General features: G+C 38.7%; 1 protein-coding gene across 6 annotated transcripts; it reads right to left on the reverse strand.

The window, feature by feature from the left end:
• Window positions 1-2,309: 2,309 nt before the first annotated feature.
• On the reverse strand, window positions 2,310-26,240 carry SUV39H2 (SUV39H2 histone lysine methyltransferase). Of its 6 annotated transcripts, none has more exons than XM_070501171.1 (7): window positions 26,045-26,220; window positions 23,309-23,454; window positions 9,013-9,684; window positions 7,048-7,194; window positions 5,417-5,546; window positions 4,550-4,642; window positions 2,310-3,370 (listed from the first exon to the last, which is right to left on the reverse strand). In XM_070501171.1, exons 1-7 carry the CDS (start codon window positions 26,067-26,069, stop codon window positions 3,330-3,332), a joined length of 1,254 nt encoding a protein of 417 aa, XP_070357272.1. In that variant the 5' UTR covers window positions 26,070-26,220; the 3' UTR covers window positions 2,310-3,329. The 6 variants fall into 6 exon arrangements, with proteins under 6 accessions (XP_070357272.1, XP_070357273.1, XP_070357276.1 ...); XM_070501172.1 differs by having other exon boundaries at window positions 4,507-4,642; XM_070501175.1 differs by lacking the exon at window positions 26,045-26,220 and adding an exon at window positions 25,670-26,027.

Genomic DNA, 26,240 nt, shown 5'->3' on the forward strand with positions numbered 1-26,240 from the left:
CCTTATAGTTACATGTGGACGTAATAAAGTTAAATATTCATCAACACTTTGGTATGCTGACATTCAGAGGTTGAGGAAGCAAAAGCAGAGATTTCACTTAAAACAAGTTTAGGTGGCGTCTCTAAAACACTTTTTGGGATCAATCAAACTAATAATGATATGCATTACCACCACGCTGTATGGTAACTGGACCAAAAGTAAGTATTGGATCCACAAAACTAATTAGAGTTACAAGACTTAGAGTCAGTGGGAGAGGAAAATAAAGTGGGTGCTCAGAGGAACCAATGCCAAGAGGACCCAGGAAGCCAGCCCTCTCATCCCCCCAGAAGGCAATGTTCTATCCCCAAATGTTGGGAGAAGGACAAGTAGCCCTCGTCCATTTACATGGGAGAAAAACTGGACAGTGACACCTAGACTTCAAATTTCAGCTAAGAAACTGGCACAAGAGGAGGGATGAGGGGGCGGAACTGACACGGTTCTTGAGGGAGAGGGCGGAGGGGAGGGCCTGGTCAGTTCCCCTTTGATTGGCCTTTGAGGAATATGTTGAGTCACAGTTTAAGGTAAGTGTCTGCCCTAAATTACTCAGCACTAAGTTTTATTACCATGTACACTATGTACACCAAGAGAGAGTGCTCTGAGCTTAGTCAGGTACCTGGGGGGCAAAGGAACAGAAGGCCCAACACAAGGAGTTTTAAGTGAACCCTCACCCCTTTTTTCTAGCTCAGCTGCTGCTCTGAGCTTTTGATGACACACCTCTACCCACTCAGTGTGAGAGGGGCAGGATTCCAGTTATATACATTTCATTTTTCCATCTCCCCTATGAGGACTACCACCTAAATTCAAAGTGAATATGAAATCACTGGAGAGAACCAGCAGGGACTGCAAACCATGGGTTGATATCTAATAACAACTACAATAGGCCTATTACAGAAACCAAGAGACTTCATTTTTTATTTATAGCTCTAAATGTTACACTTCATTATCATAAATCATGTAATAAATGTAACTATATACATTCGTATATGTTCACTGACATTTAAGATTTCATCTTAATAGTACAGCTTATGATCCAAGGTAGGTGTTCAAAACATGCCTGTAAACATTCTTCTGAATATATTCTTGGCATTTTATAATCACACCATCAATTTAATATTACATACTGCCACATTTTCATTGATTTATTATGTGAGTCTGGCATAGTAAATGCTGGCTGAAGAAATTTAAGGGCTAACAGCACTAGAAGACACTTTGATCAAAAAACTTCTAGTGATCACCAAAGATTTTAATGTACAGGTTTATAGTACAGAATAACTATAGCAAATGCTTATATATGGTGCTTACTCTGTGACAATGCTTAATTCTTTTACACACTGTATATTACCTCCTTTAATCCTCACAACCACCCTCTGAGGTAGATAGATAGATTATCCCCATTTGCAGATAAGGAGGCTAAGGCACAGAGAGGTTAGTTCACAGAGCTAGTAAGGGGCGAAGTCAGAACTCAAACATAGGTAATTCAGGCCCCAGAGTCCACGCTCTTAATCACTATGCAAAAATGCCTCTCAGAAAGAGCATAAAAACAGGTAGGATTAATTGAAGTAAAAATAAAGTAGCCACTGTAAGAACTGTAAAGTGTAAAAGGAAAAATGAAAAACAAAAAGTTTCAAAATACCAAGATATATCACAGAAGAAACCCAGTGGCTAGCCACATTTCCCTTAGAGAGGAATCCAAGACTTCGAAGTTTGTTTAAACTAACAGTAGAAACTGATTTTTTAAAAAGTCTGCCTAAAGCTGGTTAAATACGTTAAAAATAGTCAGATTCAGTTTACTGCCTCTGAGCTGGGTGATCTCTGGCGTGCTATCGTTACCTAGCCAGTCTAAATTTGTTTCCTTCAGTGTCCTATAGTGACTTTGACAGCACCCACCTCGTCGATTTATGAGAAGCACATGAGTGCATATAAAGGGCCTAAGACTGGCCCACAGAGTGTTAGCTCTACTTCTTAAATTCCTTTGCACTTCCAGGCAGTACTTAGCACAATATGTTTAAGTCCCTAATAATGCTAAAACATTTTAGAAGTATCCATTCCACATTATGTTAAGTGTAAAATTCTACTTTAATATTCAAATACACAACCCATGACAATGATAACTCTCTTAAAACGAAAGTAACCTTTAAAGGAATGGTAATAAACCTTTGGTTAAGCTCAATAGCAGGTAGTCAGGAATACATCAGTATTTTTCCGCTCCTTTTGTAGCCTTACTGGAGATAACAGTAAAATATTCAGAAATAAAGCTAAGTCATGATAAATAGAAAGTCAAATGCCAAATTACATTTATTTTGCTAAAGAAAAACTGTTGAACTATAAGAAAAATAAGTACAGTCTAGATTTTGCATATATAGGGAGAAAACCCTGAGATTACCAATTGTGTATCACAATACTCTCATGTAGATACTGAAGACGATGGTGTTAACGTAGCTTGTACAGTGGATTAATTTACAGGTTAAACTTGATCTAAATATTATCTTTGAATATTTGCTTTATATTGAGAGAACAAATTCTGGCAACTTAGGAAACTAATTTAAAGCAGCTAAATGTTGACTTAAAATGGTTAAAGCTCCTAACAGCTTCATTTACATAGTTTCTATTATTTTACTGTTTAAGTTCAGCTTTTTGATAACATAAAGGTAACATGGGTAATTAAAATCTCAAAGGCCCATTAAATTTCTATTAATAAGGATAAAGTTTACTGAAAACAGCCAGTTTCCCTTTGCCCTCCAGTTTACATATTTTAACACAAAAAGTAGAAAAGATCAAATTACTAGACGGTAAAACACTGATTTTTTTATAAAAAGAATGTTGACATTACATCTTTAAACCTGTGAAAAAATTATGCAAAATAATCTTGGCCACCGGAGCAACCTGTAAATCTGTGACACTTTCTTACCACACAATGTATTTTTTCCATAAACAAAACATAAGAAATGGACTAAAAAATGTATTTTTCCTTGACACCTGCAAATTTCAATTAGCAGATATACTCTGAGGCTCAAACATGTAAACAATTTACCCTATAAAACAGGAAAGTCACATGGTAGCAATATAATGAATTATAAAGTGTAGCTTCTTCCAAAAAAAGAGAGGTTAAAGATTAAGAAGATATCTGAAGTGCTGCATTCTTGAAGTCAGTTCAGGTTTACCCACACTTATTGCTGGTCATTAAAGCCTGGGGCGCTGAGCGTAGGTAGACGTTAATTCGGCATACTGAAAGGTACATTTACTTGCTTCATTTACCTTCACGTTGGACACCATAATTAGAAATCCCAGAATCAGAAAGAGATGAAAACAGTTTTTCCCAATTGAGGTTTTACTATACAGGATAAAAAAGAAAAAAAAACAATGAATATATTCCATTTCAGTCTTCATAGTTCAAGTAATAAATGGTTTCATAAATTTAGGCACATATTTTGGCCAAGCCAAGTTTAGCTTTATCACATTTAAAAAAATTCATGTATAAAATAAGTATCCATTCAAAATACAGATTACTTTTTAAGAAGAGCCTGCAGGAAATACAAAAATAATTTAATTTGATGGAAAGGAAATGTTAAAACTGCCTGAAATTCAGAAGCTGTTATGTTAGTGTACTGTGTGAAAACTTATCATTAGGTACAGCTGCTCTCAGGGGTGTCTTGTCTCACTGTTCAGACCAGAGGCACTGTGTGGCTCTAATTCATATTCGCGAGGGGCCCTTATGATGCTTCATTTCCCCTGCCCGGCACTCCAGAAAACCTTCCTGGTCCCACCTCCCCACCGTTTCAGAGAAGCATATTCTAAACTTTTAGAGCATTTTGGAGATTTTCCTTCTATGGAATTAAAAAATCTTTAAGAATTACTGGTTCAGACATACATTCATCATAATGGTCTAGATTGCTTCAAAATATGAAATCAAGCTGTAATTAATTTTTTTAATATTTAATTTTAGACTTTAAATTTCTGTATCAAGATCCCAATGTTTTAATGAAAGAAGTAGAAAATAGAGTATAATTCAGTATCACCTATTTATCTCAAATACAAGTACAGTGAGTAGTAAGTAGGTACACAGGAATGGCAGTAACAAAAATAGAACTTGTATATTTGCCCAAATTGAATTAACTCTCTCTAAATTCAAGGTGTATGGCAAGTTGAATGTTGGGTCTTAGCAACTGTTACATTATCAGTTTAACACAAACTCTGAAGGAGGCATTTCTCTATTCACATAGACTTCTTTAGTATGTATATGCTGATCTGTAAATGGTTTTCCTTTCAGGTTTGGTATCTAACCAGTAAATATGTATGTTTCACATTAGTCTTTGTGACTCTATTCCTCTCTTCAGAAGCATCACTAATACATGTGGCCCATAGTTTGAAACATGAATTTAAATTAACGTAGTGTATAATCTTGATAGTATGAAAAGAGTCCCAAATACTTATTTTTTAAATATTAATATTAGAAAAAAAGAAAACTACAATTATCATCAGCTCTATTTCCTGAAAATTCAGTTGAGGTAACCTCTGCAAGTCACAGCTCCACATTTGCATACAGTTCTGACCCTCTTTTTGGCTGGGCTGTGGTCAATAGAATCTGAAGATATATCTCCAGAACCTGAATACATAAGAAAAGAGAAAGAGGGTTAAGACAATTCAGAATGAGTTTCAAATTTTCTATCAGTTTTAAATAAATGTGAATATTCAGAGACAAATCATTATGAATTGTTGTGAAAGGATGTTGTTGGCTAGTAAGAGGGAAAGTGTATGTTATTAGCCCATATTTACAAGAATGGAATAAAACTTACTGGGAAAATTCAATATACAATCATTCTTTTCATACATTACTTAAGAGCCATAAATTGAGGTCAAGTAGTAACAATATGCAAAGGGCATCATACTTAGAAAAACAAAGGAAAGAAAACACTTATACTGTCACAGTAAAGCAAATGGAATTAAACGTTCTTTTTAAAATCCAAATTCAAGTAGGAATGCAATAAATCCATATGTGATTTAAATCATACTTTCAATCTTTTGAATATACATCCCTTAGTAAATATTCATAATGTAGGTTTACAATTTTTTAAATACAAATAGTATTGAGAAAAGATGTTGTAGTACAATTAACAAGCTTCCATAATGTAAGTTGTGAAAAAGCAGGTGGCAACGTGATAGAGAAGCGAGAGCATTACTCAGCCCAAGGTCAGGCAGGCATGGATTCTAGTTTTAGCTCTGTCAGATTAGCTTTGTGACCTTGAGTAAAAAGACAAACTCTTATGGCCTCATTTTTTCAGTTTTAATATCAGTTTGGTTCAGATGATCAAAGGTCTTTTCCTACTGATTAGATTCTTCATACTGAAACCACCAATGAAATTGTACTTGAAAACCATACCTTTCATCTGATAATCAAAAGTGAGCTCTTCTCCGGCATTTATGGTTCTCGTGGAAAATAATGCTATTCGGGGAAGACGAGTATCGAGGTTATCAATGAAAACATTGAACACCTGAAGATTTGGGTCACACTAAAAAGGAACATCAGAACCCATTTAAGTAAAAATGACATGAATGAGCTCTTCTACATGCCATATAAAATCTTCAATTTCCCAGAGTATTAGTTTTTTAAGTTCTACTGGAAATTAAGTTGCTTATTGTTTAGAAGTCTTTGAGGAATGCACATTTTTAAAAATAGGGTTTTCACTTATAGAAAATTTCAGACATACATAAAACTAGAGAAAATAACATAATCTACATGTGCAGCTCCCAACAATTAACATTTTTGCTAATGTTGTTTCACCTAGTCCTAACTTTTTAATTTTTCTGGAGGATTTCACTGCCAATCCCAGATACTATCATTTCACCTGTAAATATTTCAGTAAGGCATATTTAAAGAACTAGAGTAACTGTATTAAAAAAATCAAATGAGCACTGTAGAACTGAAATTTCATATTGCATGAGGTTTCATTCCTTAAAATTTGTTTGGAATTGTTGGATATTTTGAGAACTCTACACCAAATTCTGGAATAAGCAAGAAAAAAGATCCAGTGAGTCATACTAAGAAATCAAATAAGTGTTTAATTTGTCCTTGAATACAGTATCTTAAATTTATTATTTAAGAAAAAATTTATTATATATAAGAAAAAATTTAAAGTACAAGTTTAAGTAAATCAGAAAACTAACAAGGGAGTCAGAAGGTCTCTAAGATTTCACTACTAATCATAAACCAGTTTCTTGGTATAAAATCCATCAGAAGTTTAACACGGTCTACTCCCTTATATGGTTAGCTATATAACTTACTCTCTGAGACCCATTTTCCTTGTAATCTATAAAATGGAGATAACGTCACTTTTGTGAGCCTAATACTATGTTATCCACCTGGCACTTAGTAGGTGCCCGATTAACTACTAACCTCCTTATATTTTTGAAAATAGTTTTTATAAAGTATAAGATTCTGGAGTTAAGGTTCCAGTTGTATTCTAAGCTCTTTTCAAACATGAATTAAGAATACCAATTTATAGTTTAGAAAAACAGTCCTAAATACTTCAATACTCTACAAATTCTTAAATTTTATAAAAATGCTAACAAGTTTACATTTTAAGAAACAACAGCCATCCTTAGCTGTATATCCTAAACTTAAGCTGTGTTAACTTCTGTAAGAAACCTATATAGTTGTGTGTGATTCTTAAACATTTTACCTCCTGATTCCTCTGCTTGTCAATTTCCTTCTCTATATGAGGATAATACCTATCTTATAAAGTAGTTGGAAACTTTAAATGAAGTCACATATGTAAAGACTCCTGCAACATGCACGGTATTTGGTAGGCATCTTGATGAATTTTCCTAACACAGCAATAATACCATGACTTAACAGAAGAGGCCCTTGTATTAAAATACTTCGGAAATATTAAAAGGGTACGTAGTTTAAAAAGAATTATTCCTCAATGGAATAATGGAATGGAATTCAACAATGGAAAATCATTAAATCAGCACTAAATTAGTGCTGTCTATACTTTAAGTATTTCTTACACTGTGATTCACAAAATGAGACACATTTCCATATCGAGCTGCATCCACTGTGAATTCATCAGATTCATAGTCCAGATCAAAGAGATATGTGATTCCTTTGTTGTCATATAACTGCCCCCGTCTTTCAGCTTCTTCACTTGTGATTACCTAAAAAGAAAAAACTATAGTATATTTATACATAGTATAGGGTGTAGTTTATTTATACGTAGCTATTGCTGAACTGAAGAAACTCATCCATAAGTTAATTGATATATTAACGCCTACAAATGTGTAAAAAGAAAGAAATTAAAGTGTCATCAAAACAAACATTCATACAAACTACTTTAGAAGAGTTCGGTGGAAAGAGGTGGGAAAACAAAGGGAGGAGAAACGATGGTGCAAAAAAATTATGACTGTTTAAATAGGAATTAGGACAAGCCAACAATTAACAAGTTGAAACAGTGTACTACCTTTCATTCTAATTTGTTGAGATGTTCAAAAAGCTAGACAACTACAGCTCCTGGCTAGACAACTACAGCTCCTGGCTAGACAACTACAGCTCTCTGCAGGACATAACACAATGTAAAGGACTAATGACAAGTATACTGTATATGCTCTAAAGGCCTATTTTTCCTATAACTAATCTGTGTGCAGTTATAAATGGAGGTTTGTTCCAAATACAGGAGAGAAGCTATGTTAAATTTGCAGTCAACTGTGTGGAAAGTTCTGTTTTGTAGAAGAGGTTGTTTCCATGAAATTCTGTAGCTCAAAACCATCATCTACAGTTCTGCTCTTAAGCACACAGCTTTACCACCTGCTCAGCTTAGGAAACCAAAAATGTCTAAAGTGATTCGTGGTGTCAACCAAATTTAGCTGCTGCACTCATTAAGCCAAAAGAGAGAATACTTTGATTATAGAAGATCTAGTATTCTGAATAGTGATTTATAATAATCTGCCATTGTCTAAAACTGTAAGGATCAAAATAAGGATCCAATTTAATCTCAGATTTCTATACAATATACATAAATATAGGTTATCCAACTCCAAACAACTTTTAAAATGTCAGATTTGACAACCCCAGATATGCAGTCACACTCATATTTTTGTAGTCACAGCTGAACCCAGGTTGAGGAAGTGTGGTACAGTGGTGAAGTGCACTGATTTTGGAGCCTTAGTTTTGAATCCTGGCTCTTCTTTACTACTACTGTGTGACCTTGGGCAAGTTGCTTCATTTCTCTGGGCCTCAGTTTCTTCATCTATAATAATGGAGATAATGCTACTACCTCACAGAGTTGTTCAGAGAATTAATGAGTTAATAAGTTAATACATAAGGTGCTTAGAAGAGTATGTGGCACATGGTTAATATTATTTTTTGTATATATACGTTATATGTCTAAAAATAAATTTGCTTAGTATTTGGTGATTTAGAGAATAGTCTTTGTAGCCGACTTGCAGATACAGAGTTTGGATTTTCTTGTGGATGCAATGAATGCTTTTATGTATATTTTACAATACTTGCTCATATAGCATTGGTCTACTCTACAATATCCTTCACATTCATACAAAAGTTGAATTTTGCCAACTATACTTAACCATATTTGGTAAAATGGATGAAGTAAATTACAATTTAAAAGTTTCAAAGTCAGCATGTGTTTAGATCTGATTTTCTGTTTAGACTTTTGTGTAAAAATAGTTGTCATATTTTAAAATTTACAAATGCCAGTTTCAATGACCATGAATGGGTGTTTGTTGAAAGATGACTGTATCCATTTCATTTGTCATTCTATATATTTTTTGCTCATATTCAAGTTCATATTTCTAACTATGCCAGTGAACCCTTCTTCTCAAACTAGAAATATCCACTTATTTCCAAATGATAATATCAAAATCATAATACCACATATTTGTTACTGAGGTAAAAAGGTAACTTTTCAAAAGCGTAAACCTTCCATGCACATTATTTGCTATGTGATAAATTGAACATACCTCTCCAACATATTCCATGACAAAACTCATTCTTTTAATCTTCACAAGGGTTTTTACACCCCAGCCACAGCCATTGCTAGTTCGAAAGATGCAAAGTGAATACTGTGTGCCTTTTTGTACAATCCTATTGGGACAATCAGGTCCACATTGACACCTTGAGTTGCATTCATAAATGGGGGTACCAGGTGGGATTTTAATTTGTCGGTTTTTATTATAAGCCAAAAGAACTCCAGCTTCAGCAGGACAACATTTCTCAAAGAAGCAATCTGTGCACGAACAACCAAATGTAGCTTCATTTACTAAGCTGATTCCAGGAGCTGGTTTGTATTCATTAACGTAGTAGAAGTCTGAAGGTGGGCCCTCTAAGTCAACAGTATTTTCAACAAAAATCATTCCTTTATGATTCTTTTTTCTGTTGAGTTCATCTTGCCATCTCTGCAGAGCTATCCTTTGTTTAGCCTTCTTTACAATGTATTCAGCAATGGCAGGTTTCAAAGCTTTGTTATTGTCTTTTAGAGTTATTGCTCTGCCTTTCTTTACCTGAGATAAATAATTACGCTTGTCATTAAGGAATTGCTGAAGTAGTAATGGGCACTTGAGATTTTGCAAAGGTTCCCAAGTATTTGTAGAATCTGGCCATCCTTTCCATTTTACAAGATAATATTCCATATCCTTAAAATATAAAAGAAAATGCAAATCAGATTATGACAGTCTCAATTATTTAAAATAATTTACTATCTTAAGGAGTAAGGTATCCATTATCATTTTTCTTAATAAAGTTCAGAATATATAGTCACAGATTTCTAGCAGAAGAAGTTCAAATCCTAAAAAAACATGATTTTTCTTTATATTACATAAAATATATATAGAATTTAGATGTGGCATAATATATTTGACCATAGGCAAAAGAGTTACACCTAGAGAAAGATAAAAGTACTGAAATTCATGAATATTTTACCAAACAGTGATTATGTTAAACAAAAAAGTATTTCTTGATCATGGAAATAGGTAGTCCCCGAACAATTTAGGATCTAGATTAGTGGTTTACTTGGCCAGCAAAAATGTATGCATCCTCTAAAGTCTGTAATTTAATATTTTATGCTGGATATGAGGAGGTTCTATTTCTCAGTGTCATGGCACACATCCCCTAGATGTTCCAGAGACACACTGTCGCATACAGTCATTCCTAGCCGTGTGTATCTATGGAGCACCTGAAATGTGGCTGTTCTGAATTGAGATATGCTTTACGTGTAATGCACACTGAATTTCAAAGACAGCACAAAAAACAAATGTAAAATATTGTTTAACTTTTAAAAATGTTGACTACAAATTGAAATAAAATTTTGGATTTATTGGATTAAACATATTATTGAAAGCAATTTCAGCTTTCTTTTTGTTTAATGTGGTTACTAGAAAATTTAAAATTACACATATGTAGCTTGTAGTATATTTCTATTGGACAGCACAATCCCAGAGAACTCTTCCCTTAGTTAGATTCACCTGTGATTGGATTAGGGAGCAGGCACTCAAGCCACCAAAGGTCAAATATTTTGCTTTGCCCCTCAGACTGCTGTTGGCCCCCACGGTGCCTGGAGTCCTGCCCTCCTACCCCAGTGACTTGACTATGTTTTCTTCCCTTAAAGTCAGGGAATGCCATGTTCCCCTTAAAAAAGGTAGTCAAGTGTGTATAACAAAAAAATTCTGCAATAAAGTCTCTCAGTTTTTTCTTTGTCCTGTGGGGTGACTAATACATCGACGTGCCCTAGGGTAAAATGCCTTCTGAAAGTGATTAAACTGCATTCTGTAGTTTTTAGTTATTTTGATTCACAGATATTAATAAAAATTTAATTGGGATACATTTGCTTTCCCGTCAAATTCTTAATAAAGATTTTATGATAAAGTAAGGATGCCCATGCTGGCTGTTTTACTATCCATAATGTATTAGTACCAGACGCCCTGGAAGGTCTCGGTAATGTGGTATTAGCCATGCTGCTGAGGCTCCAATTGGGCTGAGGAGCACCGACGCAGCTCTGCAGGAGCAAGTCACTCAGCTAAGTGAGAAGCTTATCTTCTCCCCAGTGTCTTCATCTCAGTGTTTCACGATATTCCACTCAATAAGCAGGAATGCTTGTGAATTAAAAGAACTTTGCTTCTTTATGAAAATGGTCAAAATACGTTTTCTCTGTTAAAACTATGTGGTTAAATTATGGTGTGAGGACATGCACAAAAACTGTACTTCCATGGAGATATAGATTGTGATTCCAGGAAAAAAGGCCTAGACATATATTTAAATATTAGTCAAATTGACTCCCTAAGATGTAACATGGATTTCTTCCTCCTGTCAGGTAACTCCTACAATTTGGGACGGTTGTTAGGTATCTACTCAACAATAATGAAATCCACTTGACAGTATCTAACATATCTACTGCTCTTAATTATAAAAGTTTTTAATTTTTCTGATTCCAGAATAAAGCAATGAACCCTGGGTCCTCTTTTTTTCTGCTACAGTTTTTCCTACCAAAGCCCTGGGTTATGCCAAAGTTGCCAGCAAACAATGAGAGAAACAGGAACACGGCTTCAAGTCAGATAATTAAACTAAATTATCATTTAGCAAAACTAAAACACTGTGCTACTGGTTTGCTTCCAAAATAGCGTATTGTATTGTTTAATGATAAGTCACTTGCATTTTTAGTGACTAAGTTTTGTATGTTAATCACATTGGTACCCACTTAATTTATGGATGGTAAAGATATTTATGAAACATGAATGCTTTTAGCACATAGTATAGAAATATTAGTAATATTTTATTTCTACTACTTTGTAGACTTTATTTTATAAGCATACTTTACTATTAAAATCCAAAAAAGATATTTCCAGTTTTAAAAATAAGATAATTTTATACAGAAAAATCAGTTTGACTTAAGAAACAAATTCAATTAATTCAATATCCTAAAATTCCAAATAAAAGCCAAAAATTTCATAAGCCTCATATATTATAAATCAGTATCTTATTCTGATATGCAGTCAACTCTTGATTACCTATAGAAATGGAGCACAGTCATAAAAATGATCCAATAAAATCACTCCTGTATAATTTGGAATGCATCATATGAAGTTTTTCTTAAAGACATTTTCCCCCACTATGTTTGGCTTGGGTTAAATTCAAATATTTTCATATCTACAATAAGTATATGAAAGTTTTCGGTCATTAGGAGGTATGATGAAATGGAAGGCAATACTAGGCTTTAGGAGTAAAATCTTATTGGGAAAAGAAGGCAATAATATGTAAAATAAGTAGCAATGCAAGGTAGCACAATTTTAAATGCCAAAACAAAGAAGACAATCAATACAACTGGAATATAAAGAGGGAAATCAACAGAGGTCCGACAATCAGAACAGGTCACAGAGGAAGGAGAACAAACTACACCGTGAAAGACTGCTAGGACTTGCTGGGTAGGGAACAGGGCAGCCAGGATGAAAAACACCAGCAAAAGCTTGGAGCTAAGATTTGCACGAAGTATCCAGACAACAGTGAAGAGATGGATTTGGCTAGCTTTAAAGTTTAGAACATTGAAGTGAAAGATAAAACCGTTATGGCAAGGCAAGAGCAAATTTTAGACAGCCTCGAACACCGGACTGAGGGCTCTGAACTTCTGTAGGCCAATGGTTTTTACAATTCTTGGAAACCATGGTGTTTCTGTGGGAAGCTTCATTACATTTAATTCCATCTTGTTGATTAGGAACAATTTTACCAATCTTCTAATTGCCAAGCCAAGGGCTCTTCTGACTTACGCATTGATATCTTGATTCTCCCTTGTTCCTCTTCTGCCTTCTTCACTGAGACTGCTATCCCTGCCCTTCACTTAAAAACAACCAGATACTCAGGGCTCTGTCCGTGGCCCCTTTCCACACTAAAGAACTGTTTATTATCCTTTCGAAAATCTGAAGTAAGCTCTGGACCTTTCCCTAACAAAAGTCACATATGTAATATTTTGGGTAATTTCAGGATATTTGGATTCCAGGTTAGGAATTCCTGCTCTAAATGCCTCTCTGGGCAACCTCATCACTCCAATGGTTTTAATTACATGCTGATGACTCCCAAAATTTTATTGCAACCCCACATATCCAACAGCAGACTGGATGTCCGAGTTCTTAAATTAACCTATCCACATGGAACTCCCCACTCTCCTTCCATTTTAAATGGATTCCTTCTGTATTCTCCCCATCAAGAGGAATCTTACCCTGTCTACGTAGTCACACAGGTTGCAAACCAGAAGATCAGCCTTAATTCTTTCTTCTCCTCAATTCCTCATCAAGTTTCTTTAGATGCTTAGTCCTGTCCATCTCTATTATCATAGCTCTAGTTACTTCAGGCTTTCGATTCTTGCCTGGATTATTACATTAATCTCCCAACTGGTTTCTCCGCCTTGAGACTGACAACTCTCCAAACTATCCTTCTTTGTTAAAGTGTAGAGTTTCCATATAAAAAAATTATCCACCGTACCAGTCATTTTGTTATATTCTTGCTTAAAACTATGAATGGCTCCCCGATTGCCTACAGAATTAAGTTCAAACCTCCTTACAACAAAGATCATTCTTGATTGGGACCGTGCTGCCTCTCTAGCTCAATCCTCCAGTATGGCCCCATTCACACACCACCCTCTAGCTACAATGACCTGCGCTGGTACTTGAGCTGCCAGGCCTTTTCATACCTTCCTGCTGCTTTGCTCACAAAGTTCTCTCTAATTAAAATGGCCTCTTTCATTTACCTAATGAACACTTATTTATTTCAGTTTCATCTTTTATGTGTAGAAAAACCAACTCATCTTTAAAATTCAGCTCAAGTGTCATCTCTTCTGACAAGTCTTTCCTACCTCTCTTGCCCAAAGAGGACTGATCATTGCCAACCCCACCGTATTCCCATTTCCAATCTAAACTATAAGAGATTTGTAGGAAGGGATGGAATCTTATTCTTTGTAGCCCCAGAACCAAGCACAATTGCCTACCATATCTTAGGCTTTAATTGCATGTTTCTGAATTTATAACAAAAAATATGTTTACCAACATGTGTGCAATATGAAAATCACTAGTAACCACATTCATGCGTTGCTTAACGACAGGGATATGTTCTGAGAAAAGTGTCCTTAGGCAATTTTGTCATTGTGCAAACGTCACAGAGTGTACTTACACAAGCCTCGATGTACAGCCTGCTACACACCTAGGCTATCCAGTACTAACACCGTCATGCATGTGGTCTGGCGTTGACTGAAATGTCATTATGCAGCGCATGACTGTATATGAGTCCTTAAAAGAAATACCAGCTGATACACTTAACCTGGAGATAGTAATTCGTGGTTTTTCAGTATTTGTTCTATCTGCTGTCTATAGCCAATAAATGGTAGTAAGCACAAAAACTTTTAAAATATCTATACGGGAGGAAAACAACAACAACAAAAATCTATCTTCCCACTAGCTAATTTTTTCCTGCAGGTTTTGAAATAATCATCATATTCAGTGTTAGTGATAACAACAGCCTGCATCTGATCACGAAAACACCAGTGTTCTGTGGCAGCACAGTTTGAGAACTATTATGGTCTTTGGAAAGCTAATGATTTTCACTTCAGTAACTGACAGAGAGTAGGAACCGTGAGACCTGGGGTAGAGGTCCAAGAGCAACACAAATGAGCAACACGTCCTTGGGAAAGTCCTTTCTTGGAGCTTTCTTGATCTCTAAAATTTGGGTTTTAGTCTAATGATCCCTATTCTTATTCCAGTTCTTAACAAACCACTCTAAATGCAATCATTCTTTTACGAATATTAATCCATGGTTAGATGTGGAATATTCTGTTAGTATGTAGCATGTAGTATAGTGGTGGTTCTAGAGAGACAGAATTACCTGGATACTGTAAGAAGTCAAAGTTTTGGGTAATAGTTCTTTCTTAATATGTGCTTACTAAGGGAGAAGCCCCACCAGTATGCCTGGGGATTCTAGTTCTTCACTAATGAGCTAAGCATGTTAATAGAGAGTACCCATGTTTTTGTCAGAAATTTTTCTGTAGGAAGGAGTGACATGGCAAGAACATGGTGCAGAAAAATCACAGAGCACTGCGATTAACTACTATAGTATAGAACCTTTAAGTTCAACTGGACCCTGACATGACCCCTGCTGTTCCCCAGTTAGTATTCTTTCCATTTCCCAAGTTGGCTATTTCAGACCTCCTCCACCTGCTCAAGGCCTCTATCCCACTAGCTCCCCCATTTTTTTCAGTAATACAGGACCTCTGTTCCTAATGTAGAGAGAAAACAGAAATCTCCAGGAACAAATTCCACTCATCCATGGACATTAAGTAGAGAAGAAGGTGGAGGCAGATGCAACAGAAGAGGGAGACTTCCTCCATCAATTACCCCTCCTCTTCCAGCTCTCCCTCTCTACTGGTTCTCGCTAGCATTGAAACCTCGCTCATTTTTAAAAAGCAAATTAAACTAAACCTCCTTAAAGATATAAATATGTAAGGAATCTCTAAACGATATGATATATTAATAAAAGTTGAGAGACTGGAGACCAAGATAACAGGGTGGAAGATTTCTTTTCAGTATAAAGCCTTTTATAACATTCAATTTTTTAAACCACATGCATATATTATTCTAAAAAATGTAAAACTATAAGGACCCTTACAGCCTACACATCTTTTCCCCTTTCTTCAAAGCTAAAATTCTTGAAGTAGTTGTGCAAGCTACTTGACTCTACTTTCTTACTTCTGATTTATTCTTTACTTCATTCTATTTTGGCTTCTTCTCTCCATGCCACAGAACCTGCTGTAAGGGCACCCACGACCCTCGCATGGCTCAGTCTCATGCAGGCCTGGCAGTTCTCCTGTGACCCGCTGGGCACTGCTCTCCTGCTGTAAGGGCACCCACGACCCTCCCACGGCTCAGTCTCATGCAGGCCTGGCAGTTCTCCTGTGACCCGCTGGGCACTACTCTCCTGCTGTAAGGGCACCCACGACCCTCCCACGGCTCAGTCTCATGCAGGCCTGGCAGTTCTCCTGTGACCCGCTGGGCACTACTCTCCTGCTGTAAGGGCACCCACGACCCTCCCACGGCTCAGTCTCATGCAGGCCTTACAGTTCTCCTGTGACCCGCTGGGCACTGCTCTCCTGCTGTAAGGGCACCCACGACCCTCCCACGGCTCAGTCTCATGCAGGCTTTACAGTTCTCCTGTGACCCGCTGGGCACTGCTCTCCTGCTGTAAGGACACCCACGACCCTCCCACGGCTCAGTCTAATGCAGGCTTTACAGTTCTCCTGTGACCCGCTGGGCACTGCTCTCCTGCTGTAAGGACACCCACGACCCTCCCACGGCTCAGTCTCATGCAGGCTTTACAGTTCTCCTGTGACCCGCTGGGCACTGCTCTCCTGCTGTAAGGACACCCACGACCCTCCCACGGCTCAGTCTCATGCAGGCTTTACAGTTCTCCTGTGACCCGCTGGGCACTGCTCTCCTGCTGTAAGGGCACCCACGACCCTCCCACGGCTCAGTCTCATGCAGGCTTTACAGTTCTTATGAGACCCGCTGGGCACTACTCTCCCGCTCTAAGGGCACCCATGACCCTCCCACTGCTCAGTCCAATGCAGACCTTACAGTTCTTCTGTGACCTGCTGGGCACTACTCTCTCTTGCTTGCATTCTCTTTTCCTCAGGCTTTCATGATTTACTCTTCTGGTCTGCTTCCTACTTTTTTTTGCCAGTTGTCTGAGTCTCTTTGGCTGTTCTTCCCATGAGTACCCCTTGCTATTCCTCAGTCTTTGTTCTTCTTTCACATTTTCTTTGCTTGAATTATTGGAATAGCCCCTTACCACTTTCCATCCGTTCATAGCACAAGAGCTAGAGTAATATCTCCAACACATCCATCTCACCATGTCGTTCTCCTGCTCAGAACTACAAAATATTTCCCTATTGCCCATAAGAAGTCCAACATTCTTTTCTTAACCTAAAAGGAGTGGCACTTTCTGGGTCTGTCCCTCCTTCTAGCTTCATTTCAATCCCTCTTGCTGACCATATTCCACTCACACTTTCTATTCCTTGAAGAAGTCAGGCTTTCTTCTGCCTCAAGACCCTTTCCCATTTATCTTTTCATCCTTTAGCACCAAATTTAAATATCGGTTCCTCACAGATACCTGCCTAGTCTCTCCAGGATAAGTCTGAGCCTTCTCTACATTAGCACTTACCTCAACTATAATTAAGTACTTTGTGCAATTATATTTAAGCTTTTTCTATCATCATGAGAAGATAAATACCATGATTTCTGGAGTTTCTCTGTCATTCATTGCTGAGATCCCTAGTGCCTAGCACAGGATATGGTAGATGGCCAATAAATATCTACTGAGTTAATGAATGGGTAACTGTATACATTCTCAGGGCTTCAGTTGCTATCTTTTTGCCAATTACTTCAAGAGCCATGTTTCCAGTTAGTTCTCACTCTTGATTTAGAGCCACATTTCCAACTATCTACTGGTCATCTCATACTTAAATGTTTTCAACCTTCTTCTCCAAACCCAATCTAGTCCCCCTGTCCTAATCCTGCTATATTCCTGGGTCTTGGTGAACAGTATTATTATCTACACCATTGCAAGTCAGAAACCCGTTTTCCTAGATGGGGCTCCCTCACTGCCAGATCCTCACCCAACCCCCTGAGCACCAAACCACAGACTTTTAAATTTTACATCCTTGCTAATTAAAAACTTCGCCTACTGGGGCTGGCCCCGTGGCCGAGTGGTTAAGTTCGCGCGCTCCGCTGCAGGCGGCCCAGTGTTTCGTTGGTTCGAATCCTGGGCGCGGACATGGCACTGCTCATCAGACCACGCTGAGGCAGCGTCCACATGCCACAACTAAAAGGACCCACAACAAAGAATATACAACTATGTTCCGGGGGGCTTTGGGGAGAAAAAGGGGAAAAAATAAAAAAAATCTTTAAAAAAAAAAAAAAAAGATCCTAAACATAAAAAAAAAAAAAACAAAAAAACAAAACTTCGCCTACTTCTCTTCACCCCCATTGTTATACTTTGGTTCAAGCACCATCATTTTTTGCCTAGATTATTCCAACAGCCTTTCAGAGTGTGTAAGTTGTGCATGTGTCATTCCCATCCCCGCCAACCCATTTCCTCACTGCAGAGAGAAAATTCTCTGAATTACATATCTGATTGTGTCACTCTTTTTAGAACCTTTCAAGTGACTCGCCATTGCTGTAGCAGGGCTGAAAGTTCATTCACTCACCTCTCATTCTTTCCCTCCCGCTCCATCCTCTGTACCAAAGCCACAAGGAATTACAATACTTATATTTTCAGGCCCCAGCTGGATATCACCTCTTTTGGAAAGCTTTCTGTGACCAGGCCTAGGTGTGCTTCCCACAGATCTTGTAATGATGTCTGCAATAGCACTTATTATACTATACTGCAATGGATGATTTACTTCTCAATCTTTCTCACCAGGCTGTGAGTTCCATAAGGTAAGGGACAGTTCTTATTAATCTTTATTTTCCCAGTGCCTAATGTAGAACCTGACATACAGAAGAAACTCAAATGTTTATTAAGTGAGACTACAGAAAGAAGAAACAGGAGATATTAGTCAAGAGATTGCTGTTAGAATCTAAGCATGAAGCAATGAAGGTTTAGTCTAATAGTGATTGTGAAGACTGGAGAAATCACTGAAACAAAACTCAGTTCAATTCATTAGTCACTAACTAATACCCATTATTACCCATTATGTACTAGAGACTACAGTAAGACGTAGTCCTGGCTCTCCACTGGTTGACAATTTAGCAGGGAAGGTATGAAGCAAAGCTATAAAATGTGATAAGTTCTAGAATAATGAAAAGAACAGTGCTTTATAAGTCCTGAACGTGAAGCAATTAATTGTACTGGCAGTGGGGAAGGGAAGAAGGCTCCATAATAGGTGGGAACCTTTCAGCTGAACTTTGCAGGCCAAGTGGATTTTGCCAAGGAGAGAAGGGAAACAATAGTATTCCAAAGAGGGAACTGGGTGAGAAAAGCAAAAGGGCGAAAAGGTGCATGATGTATTCCAGGAATTAGAATACGAGCTATGTCTATTTTTAAGCTCTGTTCCCAATGCTTAGAAGAGTGCCTGGCCCATAGCAGGTGCTCAGTAAATCTTAGCTAAATGAAAGAATTTACAAGTATTCCAATGTGGACAGAAAGTAGGATATTTCACAAGAGGTAAAGATGGAAAGGTGGCTGGTGGCCAGGTAATAAAGAACCTCAGCCCAAATGCTCTCTTAGACTGGCAGACAACAGGAGCCACTAAAAGGTCTAAAGCCAGGCCCTAATGCAATCAGAGCTGTGTTTTAGAAACAACTGTAATGGCTTTGAGGAACAGGGTAGTGAGACAGTGTCTTTTACAAGCTAAATGGAGGGGAACACACAAAGAAAGTAAGGGTCATAAGACCTTTCACCTGCCCTGAGTATGAGAGAGTGAGAGAAAGGAGAGAAAAAAGGTACAGGTATGTTGAAGTAATGCTGGCTTATAGATTAAATACTCTGTGCTAGGCAGGAGAAGAAATGGGGGATATAAGTGGGGTGTTGAGGACATAAGTGTGCAAAGTAAGGTTGCTTATTCCAAAGAAAGAAAGCAAAGGACTGATGAGAAGGACGAAGGAGAAACTATACAGCAAAAGCTACCCAAAACTGAACTACGATACTCAGAATTCTGTATGAGAAAGAATGTTGGTAGCTCCTTCAATGTAAGCACTACTTAGTAACTCTCTCTGTGAAAGTATAACAGGAATAAACAGGAAAAGACAAACAGAGAGGCAGAGATAATATAATCTTATGACCTATTAGATTAAGCGAGTAGGAAGGAAAGAAGAATTAAAGATGAAATTACAAGGTTAGGTAACTGGGGGTATTATGATTCTGTTAACCTAGATAGGGAACACTGGATCAGGATGCAGATTTGTGGGAGGAAAATGAGTGTAGTTATGACTATTTTGAATTTGGGTACCTGTAGGGTGTGCAGTTTGAAATAAAGCCCAGAAAGAGGTCGATGCCTCACAAAGATTTGGAAGTCATGAGCCAAATAGATACAAGTAGAAACCAATGGGAAAGCGGTCATCTACAGAGCAACTTCCAGGTGAGAAAAGCGCCAAGGACAGAGCCTTAGAGATTACCTGTATTTCAGAGGAAGGACAGATAAGAGACAGTAAAGGAGATTCAGAAAGAACAGTGAGAAAAATACACAGGCAGAAAAGAGGAGTGGAAAGAGAGCTGAGTAACAATAATGACAGTAAACACTTCTATAGTATGAACATGTCAATCTCTGTGGTAAGCGTTTCACCTCTATCAACTCATTTAATGCCAATAACAATCCTATGAGACGGGTACTATATTTCCTAAGTGAAGAAACTGAAGGACAGAGAGGCTAAAAATTTGCTGAAGGCAACACAACTAATAAATGGTAGAGCCAGAATTTGAACCTAGGCAGTCTCGGCACAGACAAGAGAGTTTCAAAGAACAAAGGGTAGCCAGCAGTATTGGATGTTACAAAGAAGTAGAGTAAGATTTGAGGTCCTCAAATTTGGCAATTAGGTGACTGACAGGACAGAAATCAGAATATAGTGGGTTAAAAAGTTATTGAGAAGTGAAAAGACACCCATAGGAGGGGGCTGGCCCTGTGGCCGAGTGGTTAAGTTCGCGCGCGCCGCTGCAGGCGGCCCAGTGTTTCGTTGGTTCGAATCCTGGGCGCGGACATGGCACTACTCATCAAGCCACGCTGAGGCAGCGTCCCACATGCCACAACTAGGACCCACAACGAAGAATATACAACTATGTACCGGGGGGCTTTGGGGAGAAAAAAGGAAAAAATAAAATCTTAAAAAAAAAAAAAAAGACACCCATAGGAGGAAATTTTTGCAAACTGTATATCTGATAAAGGACTATGCATAATATATGAAGAACTATTACAACTCAATAATAAAAAGACAAATGACCCAATTTTTAAAAATGAGCAAAGGATGTGAATAGACACTTCTCCAAAGAAGATATACAAATGGCTAATAAGCACAAGAAAAGATGCTCAGCATCGTTAGCCATCAGAGAAATGCAAACCAAAACCACAGTGAGATACACTTCACACCCATTAGGACAACTATAATCAAAAAGTCAGAAAATAAGTGTTGGTGAGGATGTAGAGAAAATGAAATTCCCATACACTGCTAGTGGGAATATAAAATGGTGCTGTCACTTCGGAAAACAGTTTGGCAGTTCATTAAATGGTTAAACATAGAGATACTATATGACCTAGCAATTCAACTCCTAGGTATACATCCAACAGAAATGAAAATCTGTCCACACAAAAACTTGCACATGAATGTTCATAACAGCAGTATTTGTAAGAGCCTCCAAACAGAAACCACCCAGATGTCCATCAAGTGGTGAATGGATAAATTAAATGTGACAGATCCATACAACAGAATATTTGGCAATAAAAAGGAATGAAGTATTGATATACGCTACAACATGAACCTTGAAACATTACGCTGAGTGAAAGAAGCCAAGCACAAAGGACCACATACAAATTGTATGATTCCATTTATATGAAATATCCAAATGGGCAAATCTATGGAGACAGAAAGTAGATTAGTGGGTGCCCAGGGCTGGGGGGGAAAGGAGAACACGGAGGTTTGGGGAGGGACTGCTAAGCAGTGTGGTGTTTCTTTTCGGGGTAATGGCAATGTGTAACCATCCCCACAATCAATTTTTGAACAAGTCTGAGAGAACACCTAAAGCTTTGTACACTCTAATTTGGTGAATTGTACAGTATGTGAATTATATCTCAATAAAGCTGTTTTAAAAAGTTAATGGGAAATGAAGTAGGAGGAGAAGACAGGAAATGCTTGAGTGGAGAGGTAAGGTCCTAAGAAGATTTCTGAAGGTTAGGGAAGATCTGAATAGGTTTATCGATTGAGATAAATCAGTGGAAAAAGAAAACTTGATACAAAAAAGACATCACAGATTAAGCAAAGTCCTAAAGGGGATGGATAAGAGGAAAAAAGAAAAACGGTGATACCTCTGAAAGTAAGAATGAGCAATAGTGAGAGTTCACGCTTGAAGGATCCTATTTTCCACTGAGGTAGAAGAGCTCAGCAGCTGAATACTAGGGGGTGAGGGATAGAGTATGAAGTCTAGAAAAGTTATAAAAGTTGAGAAAACTGCTGACAAGAATGGGAAAAGAAAGCAAAAGATAAAAAGCTTGTCAAGGAGAAGTGAGCAGGGTGAGAACAGAAAGAAGGTTTAATGGAGCCAATATATGTGATTAGATGAAACTCTCAGCTAGAATGGCCAGACCGGAGTTCAGGAACTCAGATGGCAGAGGATCGGGCCGTTTTGGGGTTGAAGGTTGCTGAGAGTTTAGGTGAAGTGCTTGATCATAAAATCCCACTAGGCGGGGAAGGCAGTGATACCAAAAGAAGATGGATGTTTCAAAGAAGAACTGAATTTAATGACTGAATTGATATGAGGATGAAGGAGGAGGAAATGAAAGAATTAAACAGGATTCTGGATTCACTTATCTGGAAGAACTAACAGATCAATGACCAAAACAGAGTTCTTGGAGCGGGAGTAGGCTAAAGAGCGATGAAGTAGTCAAAAATATATTGTAATGTTTAGAGTGAAAAAGCTTCTTAGAAGAACAACGCTTGTCATTTTTAAGAGGAATAGGAATAAAGTGAGGCCCAGAGAAGTTAAATGACTTTGCTGAAGTCACAAGGTACTAGATGAAGGCTAGAAATGACTGAACTCCAGGCCATTCTCTTACACCACAGAACCTCACTAATCCTTGGAGTTTGACGTGATGGCAGGAAACACAAATCAATGCTTCCTGAGGAGGTTCAATAACACGAAAATTGGTTTTAATTTCTAAGGTTCATTTCAGGTGATAGTGGGGAAATATGATTCAGGAACAAAATGAATGACAGGAGAAGCCAATCTGAAACAAATGAAATACAACATTTGCTCTGGTAATCCACATGGAGATAATCAAGAGTTGGATGTAGAACGATATAAACACCTTAAAATATTCTAACACAAGAACAGTTTATGCTTCAAAATCCTCTCAATGTTATTTGGCAATATAGATGATAGGACATATAAATTTTTATGGTTTAGAATTTTAAACATTAAGAAGAGCTTTGCTTACTCTTAAGCTTCCTTTTATGTTACAGAAATATGAAATACTGAATTAGAGTTCGATTAAGTCTCTTTTAAGGGGCTAGATATTTGCCTTACCTTTACTACCTTGTAGTCACACAAGTATTCCACCTCATAATTGTTTAGATTCCTTTTGGTGATTCCAATCGATTTACATGTGAGCTTTTCTTTTCTACATAATTCCTGAAGAGTATCAAGTGAAACTAGGCAAGGCACACACCAAGCTACAATAAGAAAATAGAATTCTTTACTAATGAAACAGCTACTCAATTAAAACAAAAAAAAAAGAAAAGGAAAAATTTAAGACCTCTATAGCCCCACCCTTCAACTGGCAATTTTACAGGACTAAAAATTCATATAACAAGAAACTGTTTATGTGTCTTCAAGAAAAAGTTAAGCATGGAAGAACTATTTTGGTAAATTGGTCTTCTTGGATTTTCTCATGGGTCTCTATCCTACTGTGTTATCTGACGTCAATTAATTTCTACACAATGTTTCATGTCTGTAAGCTTTCTTAAGATTACAGATAATATGATGCAAAGGTCGACAGAGATAATGCTTTTGACTTTTCCATTATATTCTACCTAGACCATAATTGCTGTTTTAATAATTGTGGATCTCTAGGACATACTTATTACTGTTAGAAATATATCTTAAATATATTTTAAAATAATCTTATAACTTGTTAAAAAGTAACTTTTTCCCTTTCTCTTAGTTGCACAATAAAAACTGAAATCTAATTGAAATACAGTTCTATAGTCACATATTCGTACACCACATGCCCTACTTTTCTCACTTTGTAATGGTGCATGAAATTTTAACTCCACTTATGATTTTGCCCATGCTGCAATGTGTTACTATCAAGGCGAATAAACCCAAGAGTTACAATAAAATAATGGAGTATATTGATTTTCCTAATCCTTATTTCCTGTATTGTTTTTAAAGCCAAGAATTACAAAACAGAGTATTCATTTTACATGATCTATACACCAAGCTTGAAGAAAATCAGCCACACTCATAATCAGCCTTACAGAAGCCAGTAATTGTGCTGCAGAAGATTTTACCCTCAAATTTCTGTAAACAGTATGCCACCATACTGCATATAAAATATGTTAACACCAACCGAGGTTTAGAAATAGGTAATAAACTTGGTTTTATGGCTAGTGTTATGGTAAGCAAGAGAGAAGATTAAGGGTCCTCTGCCCCAGCCTTTGCTAGGCCACCTAGCTACATGATTTTAGCGAGGTTTCCATCTTTCTGGTTTTCAGATTCACTGAAAAAATTTGAGAGGTGGAATAAATGGGGGTTATCAAACAAAATCTATCAGTAAACTCAAGCTTTACGTGGTAGCTCTCCAAGGTAGCTGTGATAATCTTCTGTTTTGAGGTGATTTCCAGGGAAGAAAGAACACAGCAGCTCTTACTATATCCTTTCCTGACCCCAACTCACACACGGACTTCATTGTCACAAAGCCTGAAGCACGATTTCCACCACCCCCCTTCCTACAAAGGACTCATAATTCTAGACCAAGAAGTGAAAGATATTTTCCCCTCAAAAATCTGGGGGAAGGGGTTGCTTGCTTTGGAGTGGTGGTTTGGGGGTAGGAGACTGGCAGAACAGAAAAGACCCCTTAAATCCCTTCCATTGAAAACACTTCAGGATGTTTTGTGTAAATTTACCCTCATTATGCAGATCACGTGCAAAGCAGGCTCCTGTGGGGTATCTACCCAAGGTGTACTTGTCTGCCATTCCCACCATTTTTATCTAGCTGAAGGAACAGGAGGATTCAAGACACAACCCTCGACGGAAATGCAATTTTGAGAATAAGACAAACTGGAACATAAAAACTGCAAACCCTTGGTAACAATTCCGATTGTCTATAATAATGTAGAAGAATTCATTTGTAAGATTAAACATCTCATTACCACCACAAAAACCTTACACTAGTTCACACTAAGCCCTCGTGGAAGAAAAGTTGGAGGATTATGCGTTCATAAACTACGTGGAGAGGAGAAGCGCTGGAAAACATCTTTAAAATTCTAGAATGCATTGAAGGTTCCAGTCTTTGGGACAGCGCGATACCAACACGCACCCACGTTCAGTACCCAATTCTCTGGCGCCCACATAAGTAACACGCAAGTTCCCGGGGGTATAAAAATTACCGTAAACCAGAGGCTACGTCCTCAAACACCCGCTTTCTAGGCTATTCTCCAATGCGAATGTAGCCTCCTAGGGCGTCCGCCTCGGGGGTACCCTCACTTGCTTCCTTTCCTGGCGCTCATCCTTCGGCGCCCTTTCTTTCCCCTCCGATCCTGAGGTCGCATTTACCCACCGGCTTCTCAGCCGAGCGGCCACGCCAGCCGCAGACGTCCCGCCCCCGACCACAAAGGGGTCCAACCACCCGCGCGCCCCAGGCCCGACCCCCCGCCACCCGAATACCTCCGCACGGCGGCCATGCGGGGAGGGGCCTCGGGCCCGACGGGCAGCGGGGGCCGGGCCACCGAGTCCGCGGGACCTCCGCCGGGCGGGAGAGCGGCGCCCCCGACGCCGGGTGCGCGGGCCGGGCCCCGCGGGTGCAGGGCGCAGGAGGAGACTGCGGGGAGCGGGCGGGCCGAGCCGCGAGAAAGGGCAGGGGCCAGGGGCAGGGGGCGGCCCGCGGCGCCCATGTGGGCGCCGGGGTGTCAGCAGGGCGGGAGGCGGCGTGTCGCCGCGTCGCGCTCTGGCGGGCCCGCGGGTCCCGGCCCCGCTTCCCGGGCCTCGGGAGTTTGCCTAGGGCGCGGGGCACGGTGAGGGGCGCCTCTCTCCAGCCCTCACCTCCTCGCGCCTCGGCCGCCGCCATCTTGGGGAGCTTTCATTCAAACTGGCGCGGTCGGAGCGGATAGCTCAGCGGGCCTGACGCTCCGCCCCTGCCCGGCCGGCACTCGGAGTCGGGGGCCGCGGCTCACGGCTGGAAGCCGCCGGGTCCTGACGTCACCGGAGGCCGACCCCAGCCGCGGCTGCGAGCGCGCCT

Source organism: Equus asinus, chromosome 29 (genome assembly GCF_041296235.1).
Source record: "Equus asinus isolate D_3611 breed Donkey chromosome 29, EquAss-T2T_v2, whole genome shotgun sequence".
Taxonomy (NCBI): Eukaryota; Metazoa; Chordata; class Mammalia; order Perissodactyla; family Equidae; genus Equus; species Equus asinus.